We start from the raw sequence: 23,963 nt of genomic DNA, 5'->3' as shown, positions 1-23,963 counted from the left end.
TACAATATATTTGTCCGCTTCATTTGATGCCTATCTATTAAAGAATCGTTACATATTGTGGGCATTGACCTCATTACTGTTCCTTTTATTGGTTCAATTTTCTTGCCAGCAATTCTGAACTTTTGAAGCTTTTCTGTGTTAAACTGTTGGTTCAGTTCTGGTAGATCTTGGTGATAAATAAAAGCTTTTCTCATGGGTTTTCTGTGCATCTATCCAAATTTGGCATTGCTTTAGTTTCAAGGTTTTAGAACTTGGATCCATTGTTAAGAACCTTTATTTAGTTTTAAGAACCTTTATTTTTTTAAAAGCCTTATTTGTTGTTCTTCAGTGATAGAGGCCCTCTTTTTTGTGGTTTCTACTTCAGATCGGTTTCTCAAACTTTTCAACTAAATAGACCCTTTGTTGCATGTTCATGATCTTCATAGATTTAGTTTGTGCTTGACACAAATTATATGATACATTTATGTAATTCTTAAATCCTGTAAGCATGCTTAATCTTCTTATATGCAAGTGCTTCATACATTTATGTGCACCTATTTATAAATGACTATGAGCTAACTTATATGCAAGTGCTTCTGATATAGTTTTGTCATTTTAGAGTTAGATACAGGGAATGCATAGTCCAATTACAAAGCGCGGCCAAATTAACTAGTATTTATTGAAGATGAAATGTCTGGAAAGAAATTATGAAGTTATGAACAGCTTTTAAGATATAACCAAATGGGATACTCTGAGAAAAAACATATCTTTATTATTCTCGTCACTCGTTAAGTACACTCCACTAACGGCCATACTTTAGTTACAAATGGGTTTTTTTCTCTCCATCCCAATCTCTTACTGCCTTCAATGGCAATTTTCTATACAATAGAATCAGTTGGTTGCATGGCAATTGGGAATGCCGGTCAGATTATGCTCACAAAGTGCTATTCGGGGAAAACCAACTGGTAAGAGGAGAAAAAAGCAAATCAAAATGTACCCAACGGAGAGAAGCTTGTTATGCTTACCATCTGATGACAGTGTCATTGCTTATGACTGGTACTGCCACCCTTGCTTGACAGCAAAGGCTTGTCCTTCAATCTGGGACTTGACACAGTTTCCCCATTGCTTGATTGGATTTCGGAAACCCCAGGTCTCATCCAAATCTTAGTATTTCCTTCTCGGCAGACAGTAAGAACGGATTCTTGGGTAAACATCACACCAGAGAGAGGTTCAGTGTGCACACGGTGAGCAACAAGTGGTGAGATCTTTGGAACATCTCGCATGCTTGGGGCAGGCTGCAACGTACCCACTGGTAGTGCATTGTCCCAATGAGATGACTGGCTTCCAGTACTATATGTGGGGGAACCACCTGGAGGGCATCGGCGCAATGGCACCACAATCTCATCCATTTCCAGGTCCCACAGAAGTAACTGTGTGTCCTGCACACAAAGAAAAGAATAAATATTAGGACTCATAATAAAGAACTACACACACCACCTCAGTTACTTTAATATTTTCTCTCCAGTTTTTGCAATGAGCATTTTATCTGAGAAAACAAATAAGGGGTTTGAGGAAGAATATCAGAAAAAATAGGAATACCAAGGTCATAACTTTTCTAAAATGCACTCATTTCAGATCCGGGAAATTTCTTATACTATTATTATCAGACTATTGTAGGTTGACCAGTTTTGCCTTACGACACTCATTCATAATTTGAAAATGTCAAAGATATACCATGAACATAAAGATGAGAACCAAACAATCAAAAGTTAAGAAAGGAAAGTGCAACTATGTCATTAAGTCCTTTCTGTTATGTAATTATAAAAATATAGACAAGACCATCCTAATTTTCTGATACCTGACCGACGGAACCAAACCGATACATGACTGTTTCCCCGATACTTTCTGAATTAGGGGATGACCAATATGAATCAAACGCCACTCCACTGACCTGCCAGCGTCATTTATTAAATAGTTTAATACAAGAAGCAACTATCAGGTACATACAACAACTCAACAAGTCTGTTAATATTCAAGAAACTTACCCAAGAATTGTGCCCCTCTCCCCATGCTACAACTTTCCGATCTTCCATACTCCAAACTTGAACCAGATCATCTTCACCTCCTGCCAGTATGTACTTTCCATCCATGCTGTTCAGAAGCATATGCAGTAAATCATACCATCATCACCAAAGAACAATATCAATAGAGCCACAAAAGTAGGAGTTTAAATCAAAGGGAAGCTAGGAGATGGGAAGAATATTAATAAATCAGCAGCAAGCTTCCATTAACAAGAAACGAGTATGAGATGCAAACCTCCAAGCGCAACATAGCTGGGCACCATAATAACTTTTTCCCCCACATATAAGCTGCTCTTTAGAGTAGTCAAAAACACGTAGATAACCTGCACTCCGTGATTAATATCTAGCTCATATTTTACAAAAATAAAATTATCCAATAGGAAATAACATAATACTGAAACTATACCGTCTCTTCCAACAGTTGCTAGATAATCTCCATCAGTTGAGAATGCAATACTATTAATTGAACCTATGCATATGTGCCATCTGGCAATTGGGTTACTCTGCACAAGCATAGTAGGAAGTCAAAAGAAAATTAAAAATATATCATAGGGGCAGAAAGAAGAAGTGTAAACGAAGCATGTCTAATTCATATGATTTACAGAACTATCTGACATCTATCAGTCATGTTGTAGATGCAAATGTATTGAGCCAAGTAACCAGAAAGAATTCCAGCGCACTACTCATAAATGCTAGGATCTCAACCTTAATACCCTCAATAAAAGTAAGAGGATTTACTAGCCTATGAAAAAACGATAGGATATCAAAATAACCACTGATGACTTCCCATCTCTAAGTACAATTATCCAACATGCATCTCCACTAACATAAGAAGGGAATTATCTTAACACTTTTAAAGTCAAGGGCATTAGCTATGCTCTACATCATAATCAATTTTACCAACTGCTGCCAGGGTCAGAGATCAATGAGCAGACAAATTCCTGTCAACCCCTAAATCTGTGAGCTTTAGTAACCATCAATATATCACGTAACAATGCACTCAATCTATAGCCTAATAGAATATTATGCTCAGAAGACAAAATGGACGATAAATAAGATAAATCAGCCAGCATAGAGAGAGAATTGGAAGATAGCCAAGCTGAAAACAGTATCACTGATAATGAACTCAAACAGCTAATAAAGTGAAGACTGAGTAAACACAAGTCCGAATGGTGCTCTTAATAGACTAGGAATTCACTTAAAAAAATTCATCTAAAGATAGTGCCGATTGCTGAAAGATTCTTGTATCAAAGCCTGGACAATCAGTTACACCAGTATCCAGAACTGTGGCTATTCGCTTAAAAAATTGACACTATAATCTTCAAGGTGATATAGCAGCTGTGTATTATCCTCTTATCCAATTAACAAAATAACTTTGTAGAATGAACATCTACATGGGGAATTACTTTAAGAAAAACAAACGCAACTTAATTACCTTACTGTAACGTGCATGTGCAACAGAAAATTGAGCTTGATCTTTTATGACAGAGAATGATGTATCGCCTGCACCATCTTTGCTCTATAGAAAATCACAATGAGAAAACAGCACAGTCATATTACTTACACCAAAAAGAGAATCATTAAATATTGAAGTGAAGGCAGGGAAAACTAGTTTTTTATAGAGAATAAAAACTCACCTTTTCATATACATACAGATTCCCATCAGCATGAGCAACAACAAAAGAACCATCACCACCAGGAACCCATGCAATACTAGTGCAACGGCTGTTGAAAACAACTTATGAGTCAATATATTCCACAAAGCTGTACAAAGATATAAAACTATCAAAAACTGGCAAGCGAGGTCTATTAAGGAATGACAAACAGAAACAAGAAATGTCAACATGTAACATCCTCTGAGAAGCGGATGAACTTGAAAACAAGTACAAAGCATTCAATTCCTCCAATCTATCAAAGAAATTAAAAAGGAAAAAGAAAGGAAGTTGCACTTGCCTAATACTAACAGAACCATCTTTGTTATAATGCTGAGCACCAACAAGCTTTTTTCCAACATCCTGTAATTGCTGCCTCAGTGACACTGAGTAGACTACAAGAGCATTTACACCACCTTTAGAACATTTAAAATTCCACTGACAAAATTTTGATTTCAGAGTATAGCAAAAATGTGTACCATCGCCAGAATTTAATCCAATAATCAAATCATGACCATCCTTTGCATCTTGATCGAATGCGTGGCACACGGGATTTGAATTACTGAAATGTATGGACTTAATTGGATCCTGCAAGCAAACAAGAAACCTATCAAAAATCGATCCCAGCACCTAAACCTACAGCAATAACAATAACAAAATGTCCTCGAATACCTTGTCTTGAGTATTCAAGTCACTAATGAAAATCGCATCTCCCACATTGAATATCAGGTAAGACCCTTTCCCATCAAAGTTGGAAGTAGAAGTCAAATTACTTGAACTGGAAGCCACCAAAGACCCTACTCTACTACTCGCACTAACACTCTTACTCACACCATTCCCTCTCCCATTACTAGCACCCAACAACCTTGCTGCAGCTGACCGTACACCACTGCTACTGCTGAAGCTTGAAGATGGAGCAGTTGGGGTCGTTGGGGCAGGCTTGTCCTTAAGATGCGCTAACGTTACCTGATAATCAACAGCCAGCACTTCTTCAAAGCTCATCAATCATAATCTAAGGGTTTAAACAAAAGACTTGCACATTGAATTAGCTACAAACACAAATTCATAGTTGCCCCCATCAGATGGGCTGAAAATATCCAAAATAGAACTTATCAGCTTATAATCCTAGGAAACTGCTCTACCAAAACTATCTTCAAGACAATGTAGCAAGCCCTTTTCAGGAACTCGAAATGCTAAAGTTCACCTAAAATGAAATCAAAAACACAGCTTGGTCTCAAAGTGCCTCACATTTCAAAGTTCTAAACTTCTAACATTAACAACCCTTCTTTCCACCACTAAATTTCACATTTGAGCAAAAACCCACAAAGCTTAAACTACCCATTGCCCAATTCTTCCTAACAAACCTAAAAAAAAAAACACCATCTCACAATCAAAACCCAAAAAGGAAAAATCCCATCTTTACACAACCATGGCTTTAAATAAGTAAAATAACAAAATGGGTAATGAAAATTATGAAGCAGACCTGAGTGACAGTTTTGCCATGAGGGTAGTGAAGAAGGCCGGAAGGGTGAGCCTTCTCGTATTGAAGCTTGTACCTTCCCTCAGGGGTCTTGAAATAGGTCTTGAGCCCCGGCGACTGAGAACTGTTGTTGTTGGCCGCCGACGAGGAAGAAGAAGTCGTTGATGACATCATACCGTTGGCGGTGTTGATCATGGCGTCGATTACGATGCACCCTACAGCATACGATCATGACCCTCCTGGGAAAATGCTTGCTTCTTCTTTAAAGGTGGCTTCTTGCTATTATGATGTTGTGCTCTAATGGCTTCCGGATCAAAATGGGCTCTCTCTTTGGAGTTTGGACTGTCTGGTTTGCGGCTTGTGGCAACGTTGTTGGGGAGTTGGGACCTGTGAGTGAGAGAAGCACTGGTGAGAATTCACTGAGATGTAATTGGGTTGGAGATTTTGACTGTTGTGATGTCAGTCTACAGAGTGGACGGCTCAGATGAGATGATCTTTGGAATAGTGGGGAAGCAAAGGTAACGAGGCATGAATGAAGTCACAAAGAGACTGCCTAGTCTGATTGTGATTTTGGGACTTTCTTTTTTGGATGCAACATTACCCAAAGAATTAACAAAAATACAAAATATATGACTTATAAAAAGTGGTGGTATCACCTCACTAAGTTGAGCCGGTTCACGTTTGTTTAATACATTATTATTATCCGGATTCTCTCTTATTTGCATGCATTCGATAGTGCAATTTTAGGATTTTAATCATTCACCATATTAAAAAAAAAAATTGAGCCTAGCTCACAAGAAGGTTCGCAAACTTAACATGATACGTTGTCCGCAAACTAATTTTTCAACGAAACTACTTCCCATGTCAAAAAAATTCTGGCATGCAAAAAAAATCGAGGTGGAATATTTTATCACACTGTTAGAGGAGGAGAAGACATTCAACTATTGCGCATGGTTTGTTGTATGGGGCAGTTGGAAGAACTCTGGGTTTATGAAGAAAGAGGATATTGGCTGCAAGCCTCATAATAGGATTGCTCCTTGTTTCTGAACAAGTTCTTCACAAGAATCTGTCTGGGCCAACTTTGGAATATAATTAACTAGTTCAATAAAATCATGCAGCGGAACTAACCTATTGGAATCCACCAACGGCATCTTTGAATCCACAAGATTAGGGTTTCTCGAATACACAAAAAGTTCTGGAATCCATCATGATAATTGAGAAAACTTAAAAATTTATTGATATAAAAATTATCACAATACAAAGAAAGATAATGTTTATATATGCATCAATAACCTAAATAAAATCAAAATCATAACTAATATTGAAACCTAAAGAATCCAAATTTAAAAGAAAACAAAGAAACTTAAATAATAGAGTTTTAAAAGGAAAATAAAACTAGCCTAAAATACTAAAAGCCGAATCAGAACAGTGAAACGTCATTATTTGGCTTAAATCTGACAGGGCTCATTAAAATGAGTCTTGTAGATCTCGTCGTTCTCATTCCAAAAATGTGTTATGCGTCTCAAACGGATATTCTGACCAAAATCTGGTGAAATATAATTCATAAATTAAAATCTGCAATTTCGTACGAGCAACCTGAAATGTTCAAAATATCATTTTCTTAAATATTCCGGCAGCTAATTGTCTTAGAACACGCGAATTACTTATCTTCAAATCATAATTTTTTATTGTTCGTTGTTTTATTACCTTTATATTTTTTTGATTTAATTTACCTCATTCTTGTCTTAGTTTAAGGATTGCTTGAATTACCCAATTTAGTTTGACAGTTGGGGTCTATAAGCTCCCTAATGATATCAATGAACAACACAAGCTAGAGCAATCATCTAAGCGCAGATTAATGGTTTAGGTCTCATTAGTAAGAGTAGTTGGTCGTGGAAAGGCCACATCAGTATAATCTTTTAGAGTTTGAGACTATGCAAGTATAGAATTAGAACACTACAGAGTAATACAACTACTAAATTAGGACGAAAATGCATTATCATGCTCATAAGTCATAGCATGTATTATCACACTTTAAAGACCTTCAATAAAATTAATAAGGACGCATCAGTGGGTGTAACATCAGAATCTATTGCTGTATGAAAACCCTCTTGTTTTGTTCGCTAACTTTGCTTAAAGAGAGGACTAAATTAGAACTGGAAATAGATTGATTCATTGTGTTATTCTGTTTTTTGGTCAGAATGAATGTAGTCCTTCTTTTGTAATGAGAGGTGAATCAAATCCAGCATAGTATTCTAGTCTAGACTCTTACAATTCATTCAGATTTCAAATGATATTTGAGCTAAAAGTAAACACATTATTGAGCTCATCCATACTATTTCGTGTGGTTTACTTGGAGATTATCTCAAACCTACAGTTATCTTTGAACTGTTATGGTACTTGAGCTTAATTTATTTTCTGTTTAGATGTTAAACCAGAGGGTCTCATAGAATCAAAGTATGGCAGAAATTGGTCCTACTGTAACTGCCGAAAACTTAAATTACAAGCCTTCTTCTGTAAAGTTTGGACCAAACAATAAGCAATACACATTCAATCATAACCATCATCCCAACACTAAAACCCCACTCACTTCATTCACATATCCTCCTATTTTTCCTGCCCTGCCAAGCAAAACTCCCTACCTCTCCATTCCTCTTACTTCCCAATAAAGAGTTACACTACTGGGTTCTAGATGACACAGTCTTTCTACCTTAAAATGACTCCCCTTCACCTAACTATGCACTCATATATATAACCTCACCCCTCTTCACCTTTTGCTCAATTCCTCCACCTTGGTACATTTCTCTCTTGTTATTCAAAACCAAGCCACAAACACATACACACTGGAACAATGACACCCAAATACCTCTTCCAATTCTTCTTTTTCGTGATCTTCAACTTCCATTCAGGCATAGTTTCTGCTCAATCTCCAGCAGTTGCTCCGGCGCCATCAGGCACCAATGTGACTGCGGTGCTTGAAAAGGCCGGTCAATTCACTACATTCATCAAGCTTCTGAAAAGTACAAAGACATCCGACCAAATCAACACCCAGCTGAGCACATCAAACCAAGGCATCACCATCTTCGCACCAACTGACAATGCCTTTGCATCCCTCAAAGCAGGCACACTAAACTCCATTTCAGAACAACAAAAGCTCCAGCTACTCCAGTTCCATATCCTCCCCACGTACTATAGTACCTCACAGTTCCAAACAGCCACCAATCCTTTACATACACAAGCCGGGAATAGCGATGATGGACAGTTCCCACTCAATGTGACCACATCAGGCACCCAAGTGAACATAACAACTGGGGTTGTCACTGCCTCAGTGGCTAATACCATATTCACAGACAACCAGCTAGCTGTGTATCAGGTGGACCAGGTGCTCCTTCCCTTGGCAATTTTCGGCTCACCAGCGCCCGCTTCAGCGCCAGCTGCTACCAAAAAGAGTGTCAAAGGTTCTGATGCTCCTGTCGCAGGGTCGTCGTCCGATGACAGTCCTGCCGATGCTTCTACTGCTGCAGGGCTGAAGCACCAGACAGTGAAAGCAGTGTCCCTGGGATTAGCAATGCTTACAGCATTCTTGTTGTGATGAGATTTTGAGCTGAACAACTGTAATCATTTGAACTTTTGATTTGTTTTCGGTTGTTTCCTTTGCCTATTTATGCTAAGAATTTTGTACTGCTGCTATTATTTGAACTCCATGGCCCATTGTTCTTTTGAATAACATTCAGATAGTACCTTCTGCAATGAAACTCATCCTCATTCACTAACAGTGCAGTGACAAATTTTCCTGAAACAAAAGTTTCACTACGGATTTTGGTCACAAAAATTTGAAACATGGGACGATTCCTAGACCGCAAAATGAGGCTGTTCCGACCATTCTGCTATACAAATCAATTTTCCCAGAAAATAAAACATATCAGCTGTGTTAAAGTTTCTAATTATCTGTGATGAAAACGCCTTGCACATGTATATGTTTCTGTATAGAAAATTCAACTGATTCATTTGCTAATCGGAACCAATCTGAACATACGAGGGTACATTCAACATATACAGAAATGGACCCAAATCCATTTCGTTTGATGAACTAATAGAATTTCCAGACTCGAGCATTGTATGGATCATTGTCCATGTACACCTGTTAGCGGATATTGGCTCGGGGGCTTCCATTGAATGACACAATTTATACCACTTTTGTTAGCTCAAGCATCTGGACAGAAGGAAGCTATTCTTCAGTTAAAAGAAAATCAAAACTGGAAATCAAATCCACCAGGAAAGCCTCCACCAAACCCTCCGCCGCCGCCACCAGGAAAGCCACCTTCGAAAGTGAAAGTATATTGCTGTCCACCGCCGCCATGGAAAGGGTTGAACCCACCACCACCGCCACCCATTCCCATCTCTTCAATATCTTCACCTCTATCATACTTGGTGCGTTTTTCTTCATCACCAAGAACCTGTAGAGGATAACACAGATTGAATTTCAACTTGCGCATAGGCTGCAGTGCACGATTACCATATATTATGCATGCAAAAACTAATAAGGTTAAAGGGTTCAAGTTCAATACAGAAGTTTAAAAAGAGCTTATCCAAACCTCGTATGCAGCAGCAATTTCTCGAAATTTATCCTCTGCTTCTTCTCTATTTTCAACATTTTTATCTGGATGCCACTGCAAAGCAAGTTTTTTGTAGGCGCGCTTAATCTCAGATATACTTGAAGTCTTTGAAACTCCCAAAATCTTGTACCAATCTTTGCGTTTACTCATCTTCAAGGCTTTCTCAGCTCTCATATATGTTTCTCGAATATTCATATCCTGCATAATCAGCAAGATGTTTATTTTATAAATTCATCCGCAATGTATACATGCTAGAAGCAAGCAGATGTTCATGCAAACACATGCTACTTATAATTTTATTCTTAGCATCTATAGCACAATAGTGCACATATAGATGAGACATTGTTATCAATATCCAATCCACATAGCAAGACAATAAAAAATAAAAAATAAAAATAAATATTGAAGAAGAAAAAAAAACAAAATAATGATTTCCAATCTACATAGCAAAAAAATAATACCTAAAAATACATATTGAAGAAGGAAAAACTAAATTGTTCGGCTCCTAATCTGTGAAAGTTTGTTTAGCGGCACTTATTTGAACATAAAATTAGTGGCTGCAACAATTGTGAGAGGGGTATACTGTATAGCATATATATGGAACAATGGCTGCATCAGTGTACTTATTTGAGCATAAACTTTGTGGCTGCAACAATTCTGAGAGGGGCATACTTTATAACATATATATGGAACAAAGCCTAACCTGAGGCGATTTTTGAGCTGCTGATTTCAGATCTTCCACTGCTCCCTCCCAATCCTCTGTCATAAGTTTAGCTTCACCCCTCTGTAAGCATAAGACTTAGTACACAGACTGAGGTATGCATCATAAAACAATACATGAAAGGTAATTTTGTAGACAATACGCTGAACATAAAAACATAAATGAACGAGGAATACAAGCAACAGAAAACCTGAACTAAGGCTTCAAGAAGTTCCCCATCAATATCAAGTGCCTCATTGCAACTGCTTATAGCATCCTTTCCCCTCCCAAGCTTGACCAAGAGTTTACACAAGCCAAGATGAAGATGGACATTATATGCAAGATGATTAGGGTCCATTGCTAAGGCTGCCTTAAAATCCTCAACTGCAACTCGCAGCCTGCCCTTCTTTTCATTATCTTCAGCCTGCGGAAGAATTGTTAGTAAAAATTTCACCACATGGTGCTTAAGATGTAAGGGTCAATCAGGTTCTAAAGAAGGTAAACTAAAGGAAAGAACTTGGTAAGATTTCCAGACTTCTCACCATCCAAGAAGGGACACAGAGACTAGATACAGAAAGCTATAAAAATAAATAATTGAATGAAATTTCTTGGGACTCACACTTTTAGTCTTTTTGAGTAAGTTCTTCAATCCAAAGTAAGCTTTCTTCAGTTCACCATGCTCTGGATCTAGGCGGAGACCCTTTTGGTAATGCCTACATAAATGATAGATTTTCATTCATAAAGCTCTGATCTGATTACAAAGACATTACACAGTAGTTACACAGGTGTTAATCAAACCTTTGAGCAACATCATGATCAGCTAAATAATAGTAACCACGACCACGGAGCAATAAAGCATCCAGGTTATCTTCATCTTCTTTGAGAATGAACCCAGACTCTGCAATGGCACCAGAATAGTCTTTCGATGCTAACAACAATTTCACCTTCAGGTGTTTAGCCTGCAGCAACCAACACCCACAGAATTATAAGGTCACCAGAATTTAAAGTAATCAGATCCTAAACCCTAACTTCTCACAATACCAAAAAGCGGTAAGGCAAGAGGACATATAAAGGAAACTGATATCAAATAAATAATGGGGAGCTGTATGGTAAAGATATAGATTGGTTACCTGTGAACATGCTGGAGAGAAAACAAGAACAACTTTCTCAACATATTCCAAAGATTTTGCAAAGTCGCTTGATTCAAAGAGAGTCAAAGCAGTATCCAGAGCACTCTTAGCCTGATTCAATTGAGAAAGCTCCTTCTCTGCAACTTTATCTCGGGGTTTCAACTCCAAAAACTTTTTGTAGCTCTTCTCTGATTCCTCATATCTACATCACCCAAAAAGCGCCTGAATCATATGATTTTCCAATCAGAAATTGGAAATAGATACCTGTTTACTAACATTATGATTCCTAACCTTCCAATTAGAGATTCAAGCAACACATTTTTCGGGCATGATGTATTCAGTACACCAAAGCTTAATGCTAAAACTAATTTTATCATTAATTAATAGTAGACGGCACAAATAAAACAAAGTTCCATTGAAGCAAACTTAGGTCTAACGACTGCTACAAGTCAGAGAGATAAATCGTAATAAAGAAGTGATAAACCATGTAACTACCTGCATATCTGGCGAAGAACAGATGCACGATGATAATATGCTTCTGAAAGTTTTGGATCTGCTTCAATGGCAGCATTAAGATCATTAAGTGCCTCGCTATATCTCTTCACCTTTACACTCTGTGAAACTTTTTCAAACAACTCAGCCGCATTACCAGGTTTGCCATCTGCACACAGAAGGTTCACCCTTTATATGCCAGAGACGTCCCATGACAACAGTACCAAGCCACAGAAAACAACCGAACCAGCCATGGCCACTAACTTATCTGCAGCATGTTCAAACTAATTTCATCCAACTCTACCCAACGCAAATTTTGTACACGAAAGACAACCTGGACCTCGAGACTTCTTCCATCTTCCTAATTTTCTAATAGCGCTCTAGACCATGTAGAAAAATCACATTCAGACACCTTTTTTTACGATTCATTGATACAAAATTAAGTCCATTTAGTCAGCTTTCCTTATGACTATCCTATACAAGTTTAACTCCATTCAGTCAGCTTTCCTTACGACTATCCTATACAAGTTTAACTAAATTCAACCAGCTTTCCTTAAATCTATTCGATACAACTTAAACTCCATTCAATCAGCTTTTGATACAAGCTTAGCTCAATTCAGTCAGCTTTCCTGACGACAATTCGTTGTTTAACTCCATATTTATAACCTTGTAGTAATCATAGTCTCTCTCAACATGCATATAATTGAATTTAATACACAATCATGCTCTAATCCTTTGTCGATGTGAACAGAAAAATACTCTCTAGTAGAAGCAATCATAGTTCCACCATCCCACAAAGGCAATGCGTTTTTTATACAAATTCAAATAATCCATTATCAAATGAAACCCCCCACAAAGTAACATTAACAAAAACCAACACCATGCAACCTCCAATTTAGTTTTCCCCTAAATCAGAAGTTCAGAACCCAAGAAAGCAAGAAGCTTTCAACCCAACCCAAACCAATGAGCCCACCCAACTAACAAAGACTACAACTTTACCACAAAACACTAGATCAATGCACAAATTACATCCAATTAGGGCTTAAAAGAGATCAAAGATTCCAAGAAACATACTTAAAGCAGAAACCAGAGGCTGAAGAAGAAGAAGCTGACAGAGGAACACGAAATGTAGTATGAACACTGTGTAGAGCAGACCCCTCCAAGCCAACAGGTCCATGGCGAACGAGGAACACCGAATCATTACAACTCAATTCTGAAACAGAGTTTGGTTTCAGTACTGGGAAATTCTGAAAACAAAGACAAGATTTTGTGTTTAATACTATGCTAGACCAGGAGAGAGGGTTCCACGTTACCAGGACCTATCATTGTTCTCCACGTGGCGTTTAAACCTCGTCTAACTGAGAGTCTTGTTGTCACCAATCGGGGCCTGCCATGTCATAAAATGAGGTGAATCTGCTAATGAAACCCGTACACTCTAGCCCAAGACTTGGTTACCCAACCCATATTATTGGGCCGGTATGCCTTGTAAGGTTAGTAACTTAACTCCCATAAGCATGTGTGCCTAAGTGACATAATTATCTTGAATAGAATATTATTCATTAATATCTTAGTCCTAGCATGGATACTCACGAATTAAATTTTCTTGACCTTAAAATTGGTTTGGGTTCGCCACAGCCAATTAATTAACTTTTCGCTTGAAAAAAAATGCTAGATATAAAATGCATTTTTATTGCGTGTGGTCATAATAAGACTGTCTTCATGTCGTTAGGGGGAGGAAATACTATTGTCATTTAAATAATGACGTGAATTTTCTGTGGAATGTATCCACCAAGTTTGGAGTTCAAAGGTCCCGAAAAGGAAAAGTTATACATGTCCTATAATGCTATGTATCAGACTAAGTAAAAGATCCACATTTACTGGATAAATGATTGACATTTTTCCTTAAAGTGATAATGTTTTCCCCATAAGTGGCATGGGTACCCAAATCAATAAGTTCATAAAAGATAATGTATGCATCTAAGAATGTGTGGGATCTATGATTGATGATCATCGATGATAAATTATATATGGTATCTACCAAATATCATTAAGGGGTTATATTGATGCTATTTTACGTGTCATTATGAATGTCGAAAAAATATATCTATTGGACAAGTTGAAAAAAGATAATTCTAACTAAATTAAATACCTGAAACGAGATGCGATATTTAGACATGTAACCTCTCACAATATAAATGAATGTTTTCTATAGTGAAGCTCAATCACTATGACACAATGTCTAATATAAAGACATGAGATTGTGAAAAGTCTTCCTTTACATGAATGACAATTTTTTATTAAGTACAATGTTACATATACTTATTGCTATAGTCACAAGAGACTTATGACACATTGTCATCGTATGTTATGAGGATCTTAAAAACACACTGCTAAAAGAAAATTCCCAAAAGTGTCAATATAAGTGTATCGCTTACAAAATCCTTACATAAATCATGGAATTTTAGAGTCCGAGGTGGTTCATATATACCCATTTCGTTATAGTTGATGCAACCCAATTGTCTCAATTAGTACTATGTTAAGACCACAAAAATTAAATTTGACTCATGATTATTATGTTGCAAGTTGCAACGTATTCTAACTTTCATGAAGTGAAGAATTACTCAAAGCTCTTGAAAAACTTAAGTAAATGAGACGTATCAATACATAAGGATATTGATCATTAAAGCTTGACATGCCATGATAATTTTTCAATGCTTTCAACTGTAAAAAGTTAATTGTGTTAGTGTATGTTGTTTACTATTACTTTGTATGAATTGTGCATGTTGTTTCTAACCTCAAGAGATAAAACTTATTTATAATCGTCTAGCTATGTGGGTGTTGCTTTAACTTTGCAGGTACGAAAAATTTGTGATGAGCTCCTAAATGCAATGCATACATGGTTGCATTATAGTGACAGACATGTCAAACTGGTTTACATGGTGTATGAAGTTTGTGACAACCAGGGTGAGATTCTTATCAGGGGAGCATCAAGAAGTATGCTACGTAGGACATAATGCGCGTTGTACTCTTTTTCTCTTTTGACGAAGGTTATTTTTGTCTCATTGGATTTTTGTTACTTAATAAGGTTTTTAACAAGACAACACTAAGCACGTCTAACATCATCATTCATTTGTCAACATCTAAGGGTGAGTATTGTAAATATTAAAATATATGTGGTTATCCACGTAAATACTCATTAGTGTACTTTGTTGTAAACCCTACATGTATATAAAGAGGCTAATGCGAATGAATTAGTAAACTTTTCCACTTCCTCCCAACTCTTTTCATTTTTTCTCCACTTTGCAACACATATGAAATTATAATTTTGAAAAGTTCATAACATATGCTTGCAGCTGAAGCTTTAGCTCTCAGAAAGTATATATGTTTAAGTTGATCAAGGATACAGTTTGATTCAAAGTTGAAGTAGAATTCAAAGTTATTATATTAATCAGTCATATCTCAGTACCTTGGGGAATCAAGTTTCTGAATAAAGACATTAATTCTTCATCTAGCTGCTAATTCCTTGTCTTTTTAAGCATGTTCACCAGGAGGCCAATTTTTCTAGCTAATTCCATCATTGAATTATATATGCAGTATATGAGATATTATATACGCAGTGGCCTATATATATGTTGGTCATAGTGCACGACTGCACGTCGATGCGCTCTAATTCACCTCTTTTAAAATTTGTCATTTTAGTTTTATCACGTATTGGAAGACATTGAAATAGAAGGAGTCTGGAAGAGATTCCTAAGTTTAAACCAACACTCGTTCTGATTTCACTATGTATGGATTCATTTATGTGTTAAGAAACCAGTCACTACAGTGATCCGGACAATGCCGAAACTGCTGGTTGGCATGGAACTTCGATTCCCCTGACGATTCTCATCTTAAAAACCCTAACAACTCAAACTAAATTGAAAAGACAAAGCTATAGACCCGAGGTCTTAAAAAGCTTAAAGCTGGTCATAACAAGTACCAATAAAAAGGTCAAACTCCATGACACGATAAAAGGTCCATCACCCTCGATATTGTTTCTTTTTCTGCAACTTAATTCGTAGACCCAGAACCCCAGTGTGTGTAGTACCCTGTGTCCATTATTGGCCAATAAAAACTTGCAACCTTCTCAACGGCTTCCAATCTCAGGCATCAAATTAATAGAACAATTAACCAAGTTGGAATCAAGTCAAAGCTTTTCGATTTCCCTTTTTACACAGTGCTGAGTTCTCTGCAACGGTTTTCATAGGAGGGCAACAGTCCTAACAGAGTGCCCTATAAAAGAAAAGGCCGGACTGGATTTATAGGTAGGTGCGACCTTTGTACCAGAAATTAAGGGTCACCCAAAACTATTTTACTGTCTGAGGAAACAGCATTTATCACTTTATCGGTTTCGTTTACCATGGCATGCAAGCTTGAGCTTGTTGGGGAAAACCAACTAAAATTACACACAGCTAGGTTTTGGTTTGGACAAAGGAACGGCGTTCCCCTTCCGTCTGTGTTTTCGAGGATCCTCTTTGGAACCTTGAAACATTCTAATAATCTCATTTTCGAGGTTATAAATTAGAAAGGATCAAAAGATTCAAAACCAAGAGATGGATCGAATCGAAGTTCTGAGAGTAGTTTCGGAAGTGAGAGCCAAAGTCAAATCTCCTTGTCGAGCCCCTTGTAATTAGTCAAGATAGTGGTTTACAAAGCTAAATTATTGTATATGGCACCTACTTTAGTTTCTGGTTCATAGTAGGGCAAATGATCATAATAGTGCTAGGCAGCCGGCGGACAGTATTTGTCATGTATCATCTCACTGTTACATCAATTACCACTAATGATAGAGCACTGATTAATTGACTCGATCGAATGAGATTCATGGATGATATAATGTTGTTTTTCACTGAATCAGTAATTATTTAATTTTAAGGCATGATACTTTCCGAGTAATGTTAATGGAAGATTTGCACATAAAATCACTGGCTCCTCAAAATCATCCGATCCTATGCTACAATACATATACTGTACGGTTTCATTTCAAACAATCTCCATAACCGGATAACCCTACATGCCTTCTCTAAAGCAGCTGCTAGCTCTATAAGGACATGAACATGCATGGTTTTCTAAGACAAGTTCACTAATTAGCTAATGAGCTAGCCATAGCAAACTTGTTTACAGTATGGGGAGAATGGGAAACCAAATAGCTAACGAAAGGAGTGATTCTCCTCTCTCCTAGGGCCAAGTTCCATGCCCACATGAATCATTTAATTGAGAAAGTGATTCCGAGATGTGCTTATATGTGTTCGGTGATCGAGACTTTGAGAACTACTTAGTTTCCAAATATTGAATTGATCATATGAACACAACGTACGTACGTACAATTTTCGAATCTTAGCTGAGCTTAATTAGTTTCGTCTTCTATTTCTTCGGTGATGGTACGTACCAAACCATCAAGTAGCAGTTGAGACATCGCACATCACACACGCCACATCTGTCCCCGATCGACTTCCTTTGGCCCCAATAATTCTTTTCCCAATTGCATGCAGCTAGATCCTCCCCAAGTTCACATCGATCACAAACACACATCTATTCTCTAGCTACACTTGATCATGCATTACCCAAAACACCAAGAAACGTCTAAGCCCTAAACTAGTCTCTGAAAGCTAGGTTTCACTTCTTACGTCTCTTGAATATTCTCATTATCAAACCAATTAACGGTGGTGCATGGACGTTATAATTAATTACGCCTACAACTATCTCCCATTAACTGAAAACAGACAGATCTTTAATACCCTTCCCCGATCCCGTCTTTGTTTATAGCAACACCCGGCCACCATCGTTGACGGGGCAGCCGGATTAGTTTGACGGACGGTCAACTATTTCGGTCACGTAATTTTCCGTGTCCATTTCAAAAGATAAGAAATAGAATTCAATCATGCATAAAACAACAGCAGGCTAAACATACAGAAGAAAAAACAACGAACACAGCAACCAAAACGGGTCCAAATAGTTTACACATCATCATGACTCGGAGTATCGCTCTTCGTTCGGTAATTTCCGCCATGCCCCGGCGGGGCCACCATCTGAGCAGCTCAACCCCTCTGTGGGTCTATTTTTCTCAGGCTGCAGCGCAACCTTAGGTCTCTCTCTTATTCAGCTTTGCGGTCCCTAGCTAGCTGACCGATCAGGTTTTATTCAATTTGGTCCCAACTCATCGATGCCGGACTCGGTTTAATTGATTTCTGATAATGACTTCAGTGGTTGCCAGTGAACGGACTTAATCCCATAGCAGCTGAACTAATCAAGCCGAACTTGGCTAGCTCATGTGGCAAGACTTGCCTATTATGAGTTACACGGTCTCCCACGCCCAAAAAGTCTCGAGTTAGACTATTCTGATGATCAATCCCATTCGAGTTCGCGCCACCAAGTTTCATGAGCTGTTCGAGACTAGAACTATTCGATGAACAGCTTAATGAGCTAACCAGATTTGATGAAGTATTATTGCTCGGCTGAAAAAGCTGGTTAAGCTCATTTGACCTGCTGTTGAAGTCCAATGTGTTCGAGGAAGAAGGCGAGGTCATTACGCCTACGCTGCTGCCGGAAAGCGGCTGGTTACTGCTTCGAGTAGAACCCAACTGCGCGGCTTTCTGTAGAAGCGCTGTGGCTGACATGGGCGCTGGTGGTGGCTTCCTTAAAATACTGGCTTTGATATTTCTTCCTTCTTGATCTTTTAGTCCCATCGGTGATGATAACGAGAGATTCGCCGAACTTGTTGAAGTGGAAGCACCGAAGTTAGACATGGAATTTGACCCGAAAAGACTAGCGGCAGATCCCATTTGCACCATATCATAAAGATTATTAGGATTTGCGGCTGCCACGTCCATTACATTCAGATTGTTCGGCTGCTGGTTCAGCCAAATCGACAATCTGCTAGGCTTCTCGAACTGAGACATTTGAGAAACATCATGAACTGCTTGAGAATTAATCGTGGTGTTGTTTACTGTAGGATCATTTCCGAAGTTAAGATTTGTAGCAGCTGCGGCAGCTGAAGTGAGCCTAGCACTCTCTTCAGTTAGGGCATCACAAAATGCTCGATGTGTGATGAAGCTGTCTTTCCTGTTTAATTTAGTTTTCGAAAGAAAAAATGAAAAATCAACCATTTATTATGTAATGATATTTATCTGCTAGCATTAAATTCAAATCCAAAACGAGCTTTTAATTTGTAGGTTGTATCAATTTATGTACCTGGAAAATAGAGTGCCACAGTCGCACTTGTACTCTCGAGTCCCGCACGTCTTGGAGTGAGCTTTCCAATCCGATTGAACTGCGTATTTCTTTGAACACTTCTCACACTTCCACTTCTTCTCGCCGTGTTTCCTGCTGAAATGCTTCTTGATTCCGGTGAGGTCCCCGAGAGCTCTAGAAGGATCATGATGGACACAGGTCTTTTCCGGGCAAATGTACACCTTCTTCTTGATCACATCCTTGTTCGTCCTTTGTCTCAGCTTCCATGGAAGATTGTGCCCTCTTCTATGAAGCTGTAAGTTCTGGTCCCTTTGGAAACCCTTGTTGCATATCTCGCAGATGAATCTGTTCGTTGCCATAAGTGTGGTGGGAGATAAGGCAATAACTTCGGCATCTGGATCTGTTGATTAACACACAAAAATTAACTAACTGGAAACGATTTCAGGTCAAATATCTGACTCAGTATATATCTATTATGTTTGACATCCTCTTTCGGGCAGCCGTACTTATCAGTCAGACCATGTAGGTAAAAATACACTTGAAAAATCAGAAATTATAGATCATGAAATGGAAGAAGCTTAAACTGTTGGCTTAGAACCTGGTGTTCCTGGTAGATTCCGCTTCTTCTTGACAACAGGATTTGACTTCTGAGTAGGGTTTTCTGGGTTCAATTGATGATCAAACCCTTCAATGGCAGAGGAAGGTATAAGTGAATAACCATCACCGGACATCATTTCTGGATCTCAAACCTGTTCCCTTGTAATCTAGCCGCAGACAAACACTAGTTTTGGAAACTCAAAGAAACTGTACAAACAAACAAACAGAAGCGCAAGACTAAGTATAGTCAGTCCGATTGCGCCAAAAGACAGCAAGAGAGAAAACCCAAGTCGGGCGGGTATTGAGCAGTAGTGATCGATCTAAACAAAAGAAGCAACCCTTCTCACTAAAAAAATATACTATAGCTTTCGGACTCTTGTAAACAAGACGGTCTGGTTAGTTTTGATTTCTAAGAGAAAAAACCAAAAACCATGATGGCTCTTAAAAGAGAATAATATTTTCTATCTTTAAGTTTCTCTTCTTTCTAACCTCTCCCTTTCTCTGCTTTCTTTTCTGCAGTAGTCGTAGTCTTACGCCTATACGTCTCTCCCCTCTTTTATCCAACTCCCATCCCCAAAGTCGGTCAGCCATATATTTTTCTGGTCCACCATCGATCAACAGTTTCTTTTTCACACGTACACAACAGTGGAAGTGTGCGAGAGATTGGGTGAGCTGGGTCTGAGAAAAGCAGAATGTGTAGGGCTGTGTGCATTTTGTTGGTTTCTGGGGAGCTCAAATTCCGATCATGTTTAGAAATAGTTAATCGAAAAGGTGAATTCGAACGACGTGAATCACGAGATTGTGTTCGCTGTTGTTGGAAAATTATACAAACACCAATATTGTACAAGTGCAATCTCATAACACTCATTTAACCAATAATTATGCATATGATACTAATATTCAAGGGATTGGTAAAGTAGTATAATCGAAGAGAAAGATAGCACATTGGAGATGAGCCACAATAGAAATCGAAATATCACAAGGCCAAGAAAACCGAGTAACGAGAACCAACTACTGACATCTGTCAAGAAACATTCAAACTAACAGTACACGTGATTTGGATACTTATATAGTCTTAATGTATAAAATCATCTGCTTATTGTTATTCTATTATTGTTTGAATTTACTCAAAACAATGACCTAAAACTAAGCTAATTATAATTTTGAAGCCTGAAAAGGGGGTACTTGATCTCTCTTCATCAGAAAGTTACTTGCCTTTTATGTTTAGAGTATTATTGTGCATGATTAAAGTTGGACCGGAAGGAAATAAGTTAGGGTTAATTTCCCGAGGGTCACAGTTGATAGGACCGTCCGTGATACCTGTGTGGGAGGAGTAGTGATGTTATCGATCAGAGTTTTGGCAGCCATGGTAGGACTGCATGTGATGTTGATGATACCATATATATAGATAGGTTGTTCTATAATCACTCACTGCCATGCTGCGATAATTACTGAGCAACAGACATGGATCTAGAAACGGGGAGAATCTACAATTGGTTGCACTAGAACTTTCATTAAGTTTACTACTGAATATTACTAGGCCGGGGGACTTGGCAGTACCCTGTCTAATAATCCTTTTACCCTCTAAATTAGGATGTGAACAAATGAACCGGATCGTTATAAATTATGAGCAAGTGAAGAAACTGATCCTACGTACTTGATGTTAACTCATTGCACTTTGTTGAACTACGTTTCGGTTTCCGCCGCCTTCTTTTGGATTAATCAACAGTATCTCAAAGGCTTCCTAGATTCAAAAACTAATCTCTTGGGAGCTCATACAACAAACCGGCCATTGTAGCTTCTTCTCTGATTATGTTAATAATTCAGTAATTATGTTAAATGAAACCAACGTTCCATTGCATGATGAGGGGGTTCCGCATCAAAATGCAAGACAACCTTTAGGTTCTGTTTGGTTCTATTATGGATCATAACCCAAAATACTTGTCATATCTTTAATTCCCTAAGAGAACCTAATAAAAGGTTTGACCACATTATCGTGATTAGCTGATTTCCTCAATCTAATGCTTGTTATCACTAGCTCGTTGATTGATCGGGACCATTGTTTTAGGCTCACAACCCTGTCATTAATCAACAAAATTAACCACATGCATCCTACTTAACCATGCTACCTAATTTGCAGCTCAAGAACGGCGATAAATGCAATACAATCGAGTCTTAAGATCGAGCTAGCTCATGCCTAAGACTGGCAACTAAGACACTAAGCCTGCAACATTCCACTGATTCCAGGATCAATACTGTAACTACGTCCGTCTTATTGACGGAAATAACTTATAAACAACATATGAATTGCAAAATCATGTATACATATGCTGTTTATAAGTTATTTCCGTCAATAAGACTGGACGTAGTTACAATATTGATCTTGGAATCAGTGGAATGTTGCAGGCTTAGTGTCCTAGTCTTAGGCATGAGCTAGCTCGATCTTAAGACTCGATTGTATTGCATTTATCGCCGTTCTTGAGCTGCAAATTAGGTATATATAGTATCTATCCACAGTGAAGCTTCACTATGAAATTACATAGTGAAGTTTTAGTTTTGACACATTTTTCGGTCAAATTTTTTCACTATAAGCGATTCAATATTTAGGTATGCTATTCAAGATCATCTCTACAAAATTTCATATAATTCGGATATCGTTAACGTATTGAAATTAGATTAAATCAATGAATGAATTAAAATTGTTTAACGTGAACCGTTCGTGTAAATCTCAATTTTGAAAGCTCAAACCATTGTTAAATTGGATGAAACTTTGTAGAGATGATCTTGAATAGCATACCTAAATATTGAATCGCTTATGTTGAAAACATTTGACCGAAAAGTGTGCCAAAATTGGAACTTTACTCTGTAATTTCATAATAAAGCTTCATTCTAGATAGAGACTGATATATATATATATATATATATATATATATATATATATATAAAAGCTGGATACATAGCCTGAATTCATGATTTATTCTAATTTCTTAATGACAAACTTAGGGTGAAACACAATATTGATCGAATATTTATTTGACAAAGGCTAGGGTGAATAAAAAAAGTGTACAAGCCGTCCGGAAATTGACTAATTTATTTCACCAATTGCTACGAAATAATATCATTTTCACATGCAGGGTGAGTTTTATTTGATAGCTAGGTTGTCAAGTTTTCTTTCAGCTAGACACTGCTACTTATAATATTGTAGTGCTGGTATAATATAAAACTTGGAGTTTTCGGCAGATTTATTTTGTACTCATATATATAGAGCCAGAATTGAAGATTTAATTAAAGACTCCCAAAATTAATTAGGAAGTAAACTTTACGACGAAGTCCATTGTTAGGTAAAATCGTTGTTAGTTATTGTCCCTGCAGGTTGAATATGATAGATGTTGTTCGAGTATATGATTTCAATTGATGATGTTTTAAGTTCAAGACTGCAAGCTAAGTTATTAACTAACGCGATTAAGAAATAACAAAAGTGCTGAGGTTAGTGATCATAGTAATTAGACTTAATTAACGGCCGGAGACGATCAAGTTTTCGGAAAATAGCATGCATGCATCCATGGATCCATGATTAATTGAAAGGCAGTTAATTGATATGATTATATCTATGGTTGCAGAGGAGAAACATTTCTTTCCACATGCATTAAGTTCGCGTAGACTGATTGAAGAGATCAAATATTCAGATTACTTCCAGAGACCAGAGGTAACTTCACCAGAAATGCAGTTATATTCGCGGTCTATGAAAATAAGAAGCTGATATATATCCTTGTGATTATCGGGTCATTCTGATGACGTCCTTTTCTGAGCTGACTTTGATCATGCCCTACCACGAACCCAAAGTTAGTTTCATATCTGAGCTCAGAGCTTCAGACAATAATACACTGAAGCTAGAGATTTAAATCATTTCGACCAAAAAAAAATAGAGATTTTAAATCATAGAAATTAAGTCATATATATTCTACAAAATATATAGAATATATCGTAGACACAACTGCTTTTGGCT

At 37.6% G+C, this 23,963-nt stretch overlaps 4 protein-coding genes across 5 annotated transcripts; 1 reads left to right on the top strand and 3 right to left on the bottom strand.

Moving 5' to 3' along the window:
• Window positions 1-721: 721 nt before the first annotated feature.
• LOC126796886 (probable catabolite repression protein creC) lies at window positions 722-5,589 on the bottom strand. 2 transcript variants are annotated; one of them, XM_050523600.1, is made up of 11 exons: window positions 5,196-5,589; window positions 4,385-4,678; window positions 4,192-4,300; window positions 4,014-4,107; window positions 3,698-3,785; window positions 3,496-3,579; window positions 2,467-2,563; window positions 2,296-2,383; window positions 2,025-2,130; window positions 1,838-1,930; window positions 722-1,418 (listed from the first exon to the last, which is right to left on the bottom strand). In XM_050523600.1, exons 1-11 carry the CDS (start codon window positions 5,385-5,387, stop codon window positions 1,020-1,022), a joined length of 1,644 nt encoding a protein of 547 aa, XP_050379557.1. In that variant the 5' UTR covers window positions 5,388-5,589; the 3' UTR covers window positions 722-1,019. The 2 variants fall into 2 exon arrangements, 1 of the variants encoding a protein (XP_050379557.1); XR_007672428.1 differs by having other exon boundaries at window positions 1,270-1,418; window positions 1,838-1,925.
• A 2,282-nt stretch (window positions 5,590-7,871) lies between these two features.
• LOC126796643 (fasciclin-like arabinogalactan protein 11) lies at window positions 7,872-9,510 on the top strand. Its single transcript, XM_050523370.1, has one exon. It carries the CDS (start codon window positions 8,044-8,046, stop codon window positions 8,782-8,784), a length of 741 nt encoding a protein of 246 aa, XP_050379327.1. The 5' UTR covers window positions 7,872-8,043; the 3' UTR covers window positions 8,785-9,510.
• LOC126796640 (dnaJ protein P58IPK homolog) lies at window positions 9,433-13,359 on the bottom strand. The gene is made up of 9 exons (XM_050523366.1): window positions 13,205-13,359; window positions 12,134-12,299; window positions 11,639-11,840; window positions 11,307-11,467; window positions 11,128-11,221; window positions 10,720-10,932; window positions 10,512-10,592; window positions 9,788-10,006; window positions 9,433-9,649 (listed from the first exon to the last, which is right to left on the bottom strand). Exons 1-9 carry the CDS (start codon window positions 13,329-13,331, stop codon window positions 9,443-9,445), a joined length of 1,470 nt encoding a protein of 489 aa, XP_050379323.1. The 5' UTR covers window positions 13,332-13,359; the 3' UTR covers window positions 9,433-9,442.
• A 4,641-nt stretch (window positions 13,360-18,000) lies between these two features.
• Window positions 18,001-20,392, bottom strand: LOC126796641 (zinc finger protein JACKDAW). The gene is made up of 3 exons (XM_050523368.1): window positions 19,959-20,392; window positions 19,361-19,760; window positions 18,001-19,231 (listed from the first exon to the last, which is right to left on the bottom strand). Exons 1-3 carry the CDS (start codon window positions 20,092-20,094, stop codon window positions 18,370-18,372), a joined length of 1,398 nt encoding a protein of 465 aa, XP_050379325.1. The 5' UTR covers window positions 20,095-20,392; the 3' UTR covers window positions 18,001-18,369.
• Window positions 20,393-23,963: the final 3,571 nt, after the last annotated feature.

The sequence above is a fragment of the Argentina anserina genome, chromosome 6, assembly GCF_933775445.1.
Source record: "Argentina anserina chromosome 6, drPotAnse1.1, whole genome shotgun sequence".
NCBI classification, from domain to species: domain Eukaryota; kingdom Viridiplantae; phylum Streptophyta; class Magnoliopsida; order Rosales; family Rosaceae; genus Argentina; species Argentina anserina.
The sequence above is the reverse complement of the archived record's forward strand: the minus strand, read 5'-3'. Positions and strand labels throughout refer to the sequence as shown.

Bases quoted from the DNA above. Each gene is read 5' to 3' on its own strand.
- LOC126796641 (XM_050523368.1), bottom strand. From the start codon at position 20,094: ATGATGTCCGGTGATGGTTATTCACTTATACCTTCCTCTGCCATTGAA. The intron at 19,761-19,958 runs GTTCTAAGCCAA...GTTAATCAACAG, and splicing joins GAATCTACCAGGAACACCAG to ATCCAGATGCCGAAGTTATT. The intron at 19,232-19,360 runs GTACATAAATTG...TAAATTAAACAG, and splicing joins TGTGGCACTCTATTTTCCAG to GAAAGACAGCTTCATCACAC.
- LOC126796886 (XM_050523600.1), bottom strand. From the start codon at position 5,387: ATGATCAACACCGCCAACGGTATGATGTCATCAACGACTTCTTCTTCC. The intron at 4,301-4,384 runs GTATTCGAGGAC...GTTTGCTTGCAG, and splicing joins ACTTGAATACTCAAGACAAG to GATCCAATTAAGTCCATACA. The intron at 2,564-3,495 runs GTAATTAAGTTG...ATGCTTGTGCAG, and splicing joins CACATGCACGTTACAGTAAG to AGTAACCCAATTGCCAGATG.
- LOC126796640 (XM_050523366.1), bottom strand. From the start codon at position 13,331: ATGATTCGGTGTTCCTCGTTCGCCATGGACCTGTTGGCTTGGAGGGGT. The intron at 11,222-11,306 runs GTTTGATTAACA...TCATTTATGTAG, and splicing joins GATCATGATGTTGCTCAAAG to GCATTACCAAAAGGGTCTCC. The intron at 9,650-9,787 runs GTTTGGATAAGC...TATCCTCTACAG, and splicing joins AAATTGCTGCTGCATACGAG to GTTCTTGGTGATGAAGAAAA.
- LOC126796643 (XM_050523370.1), top strand. From the start codon at position 8,044: ATGACACCCAAATACCTCTTCCAATTCTTCTTTTTCGTGATCTTCAAC.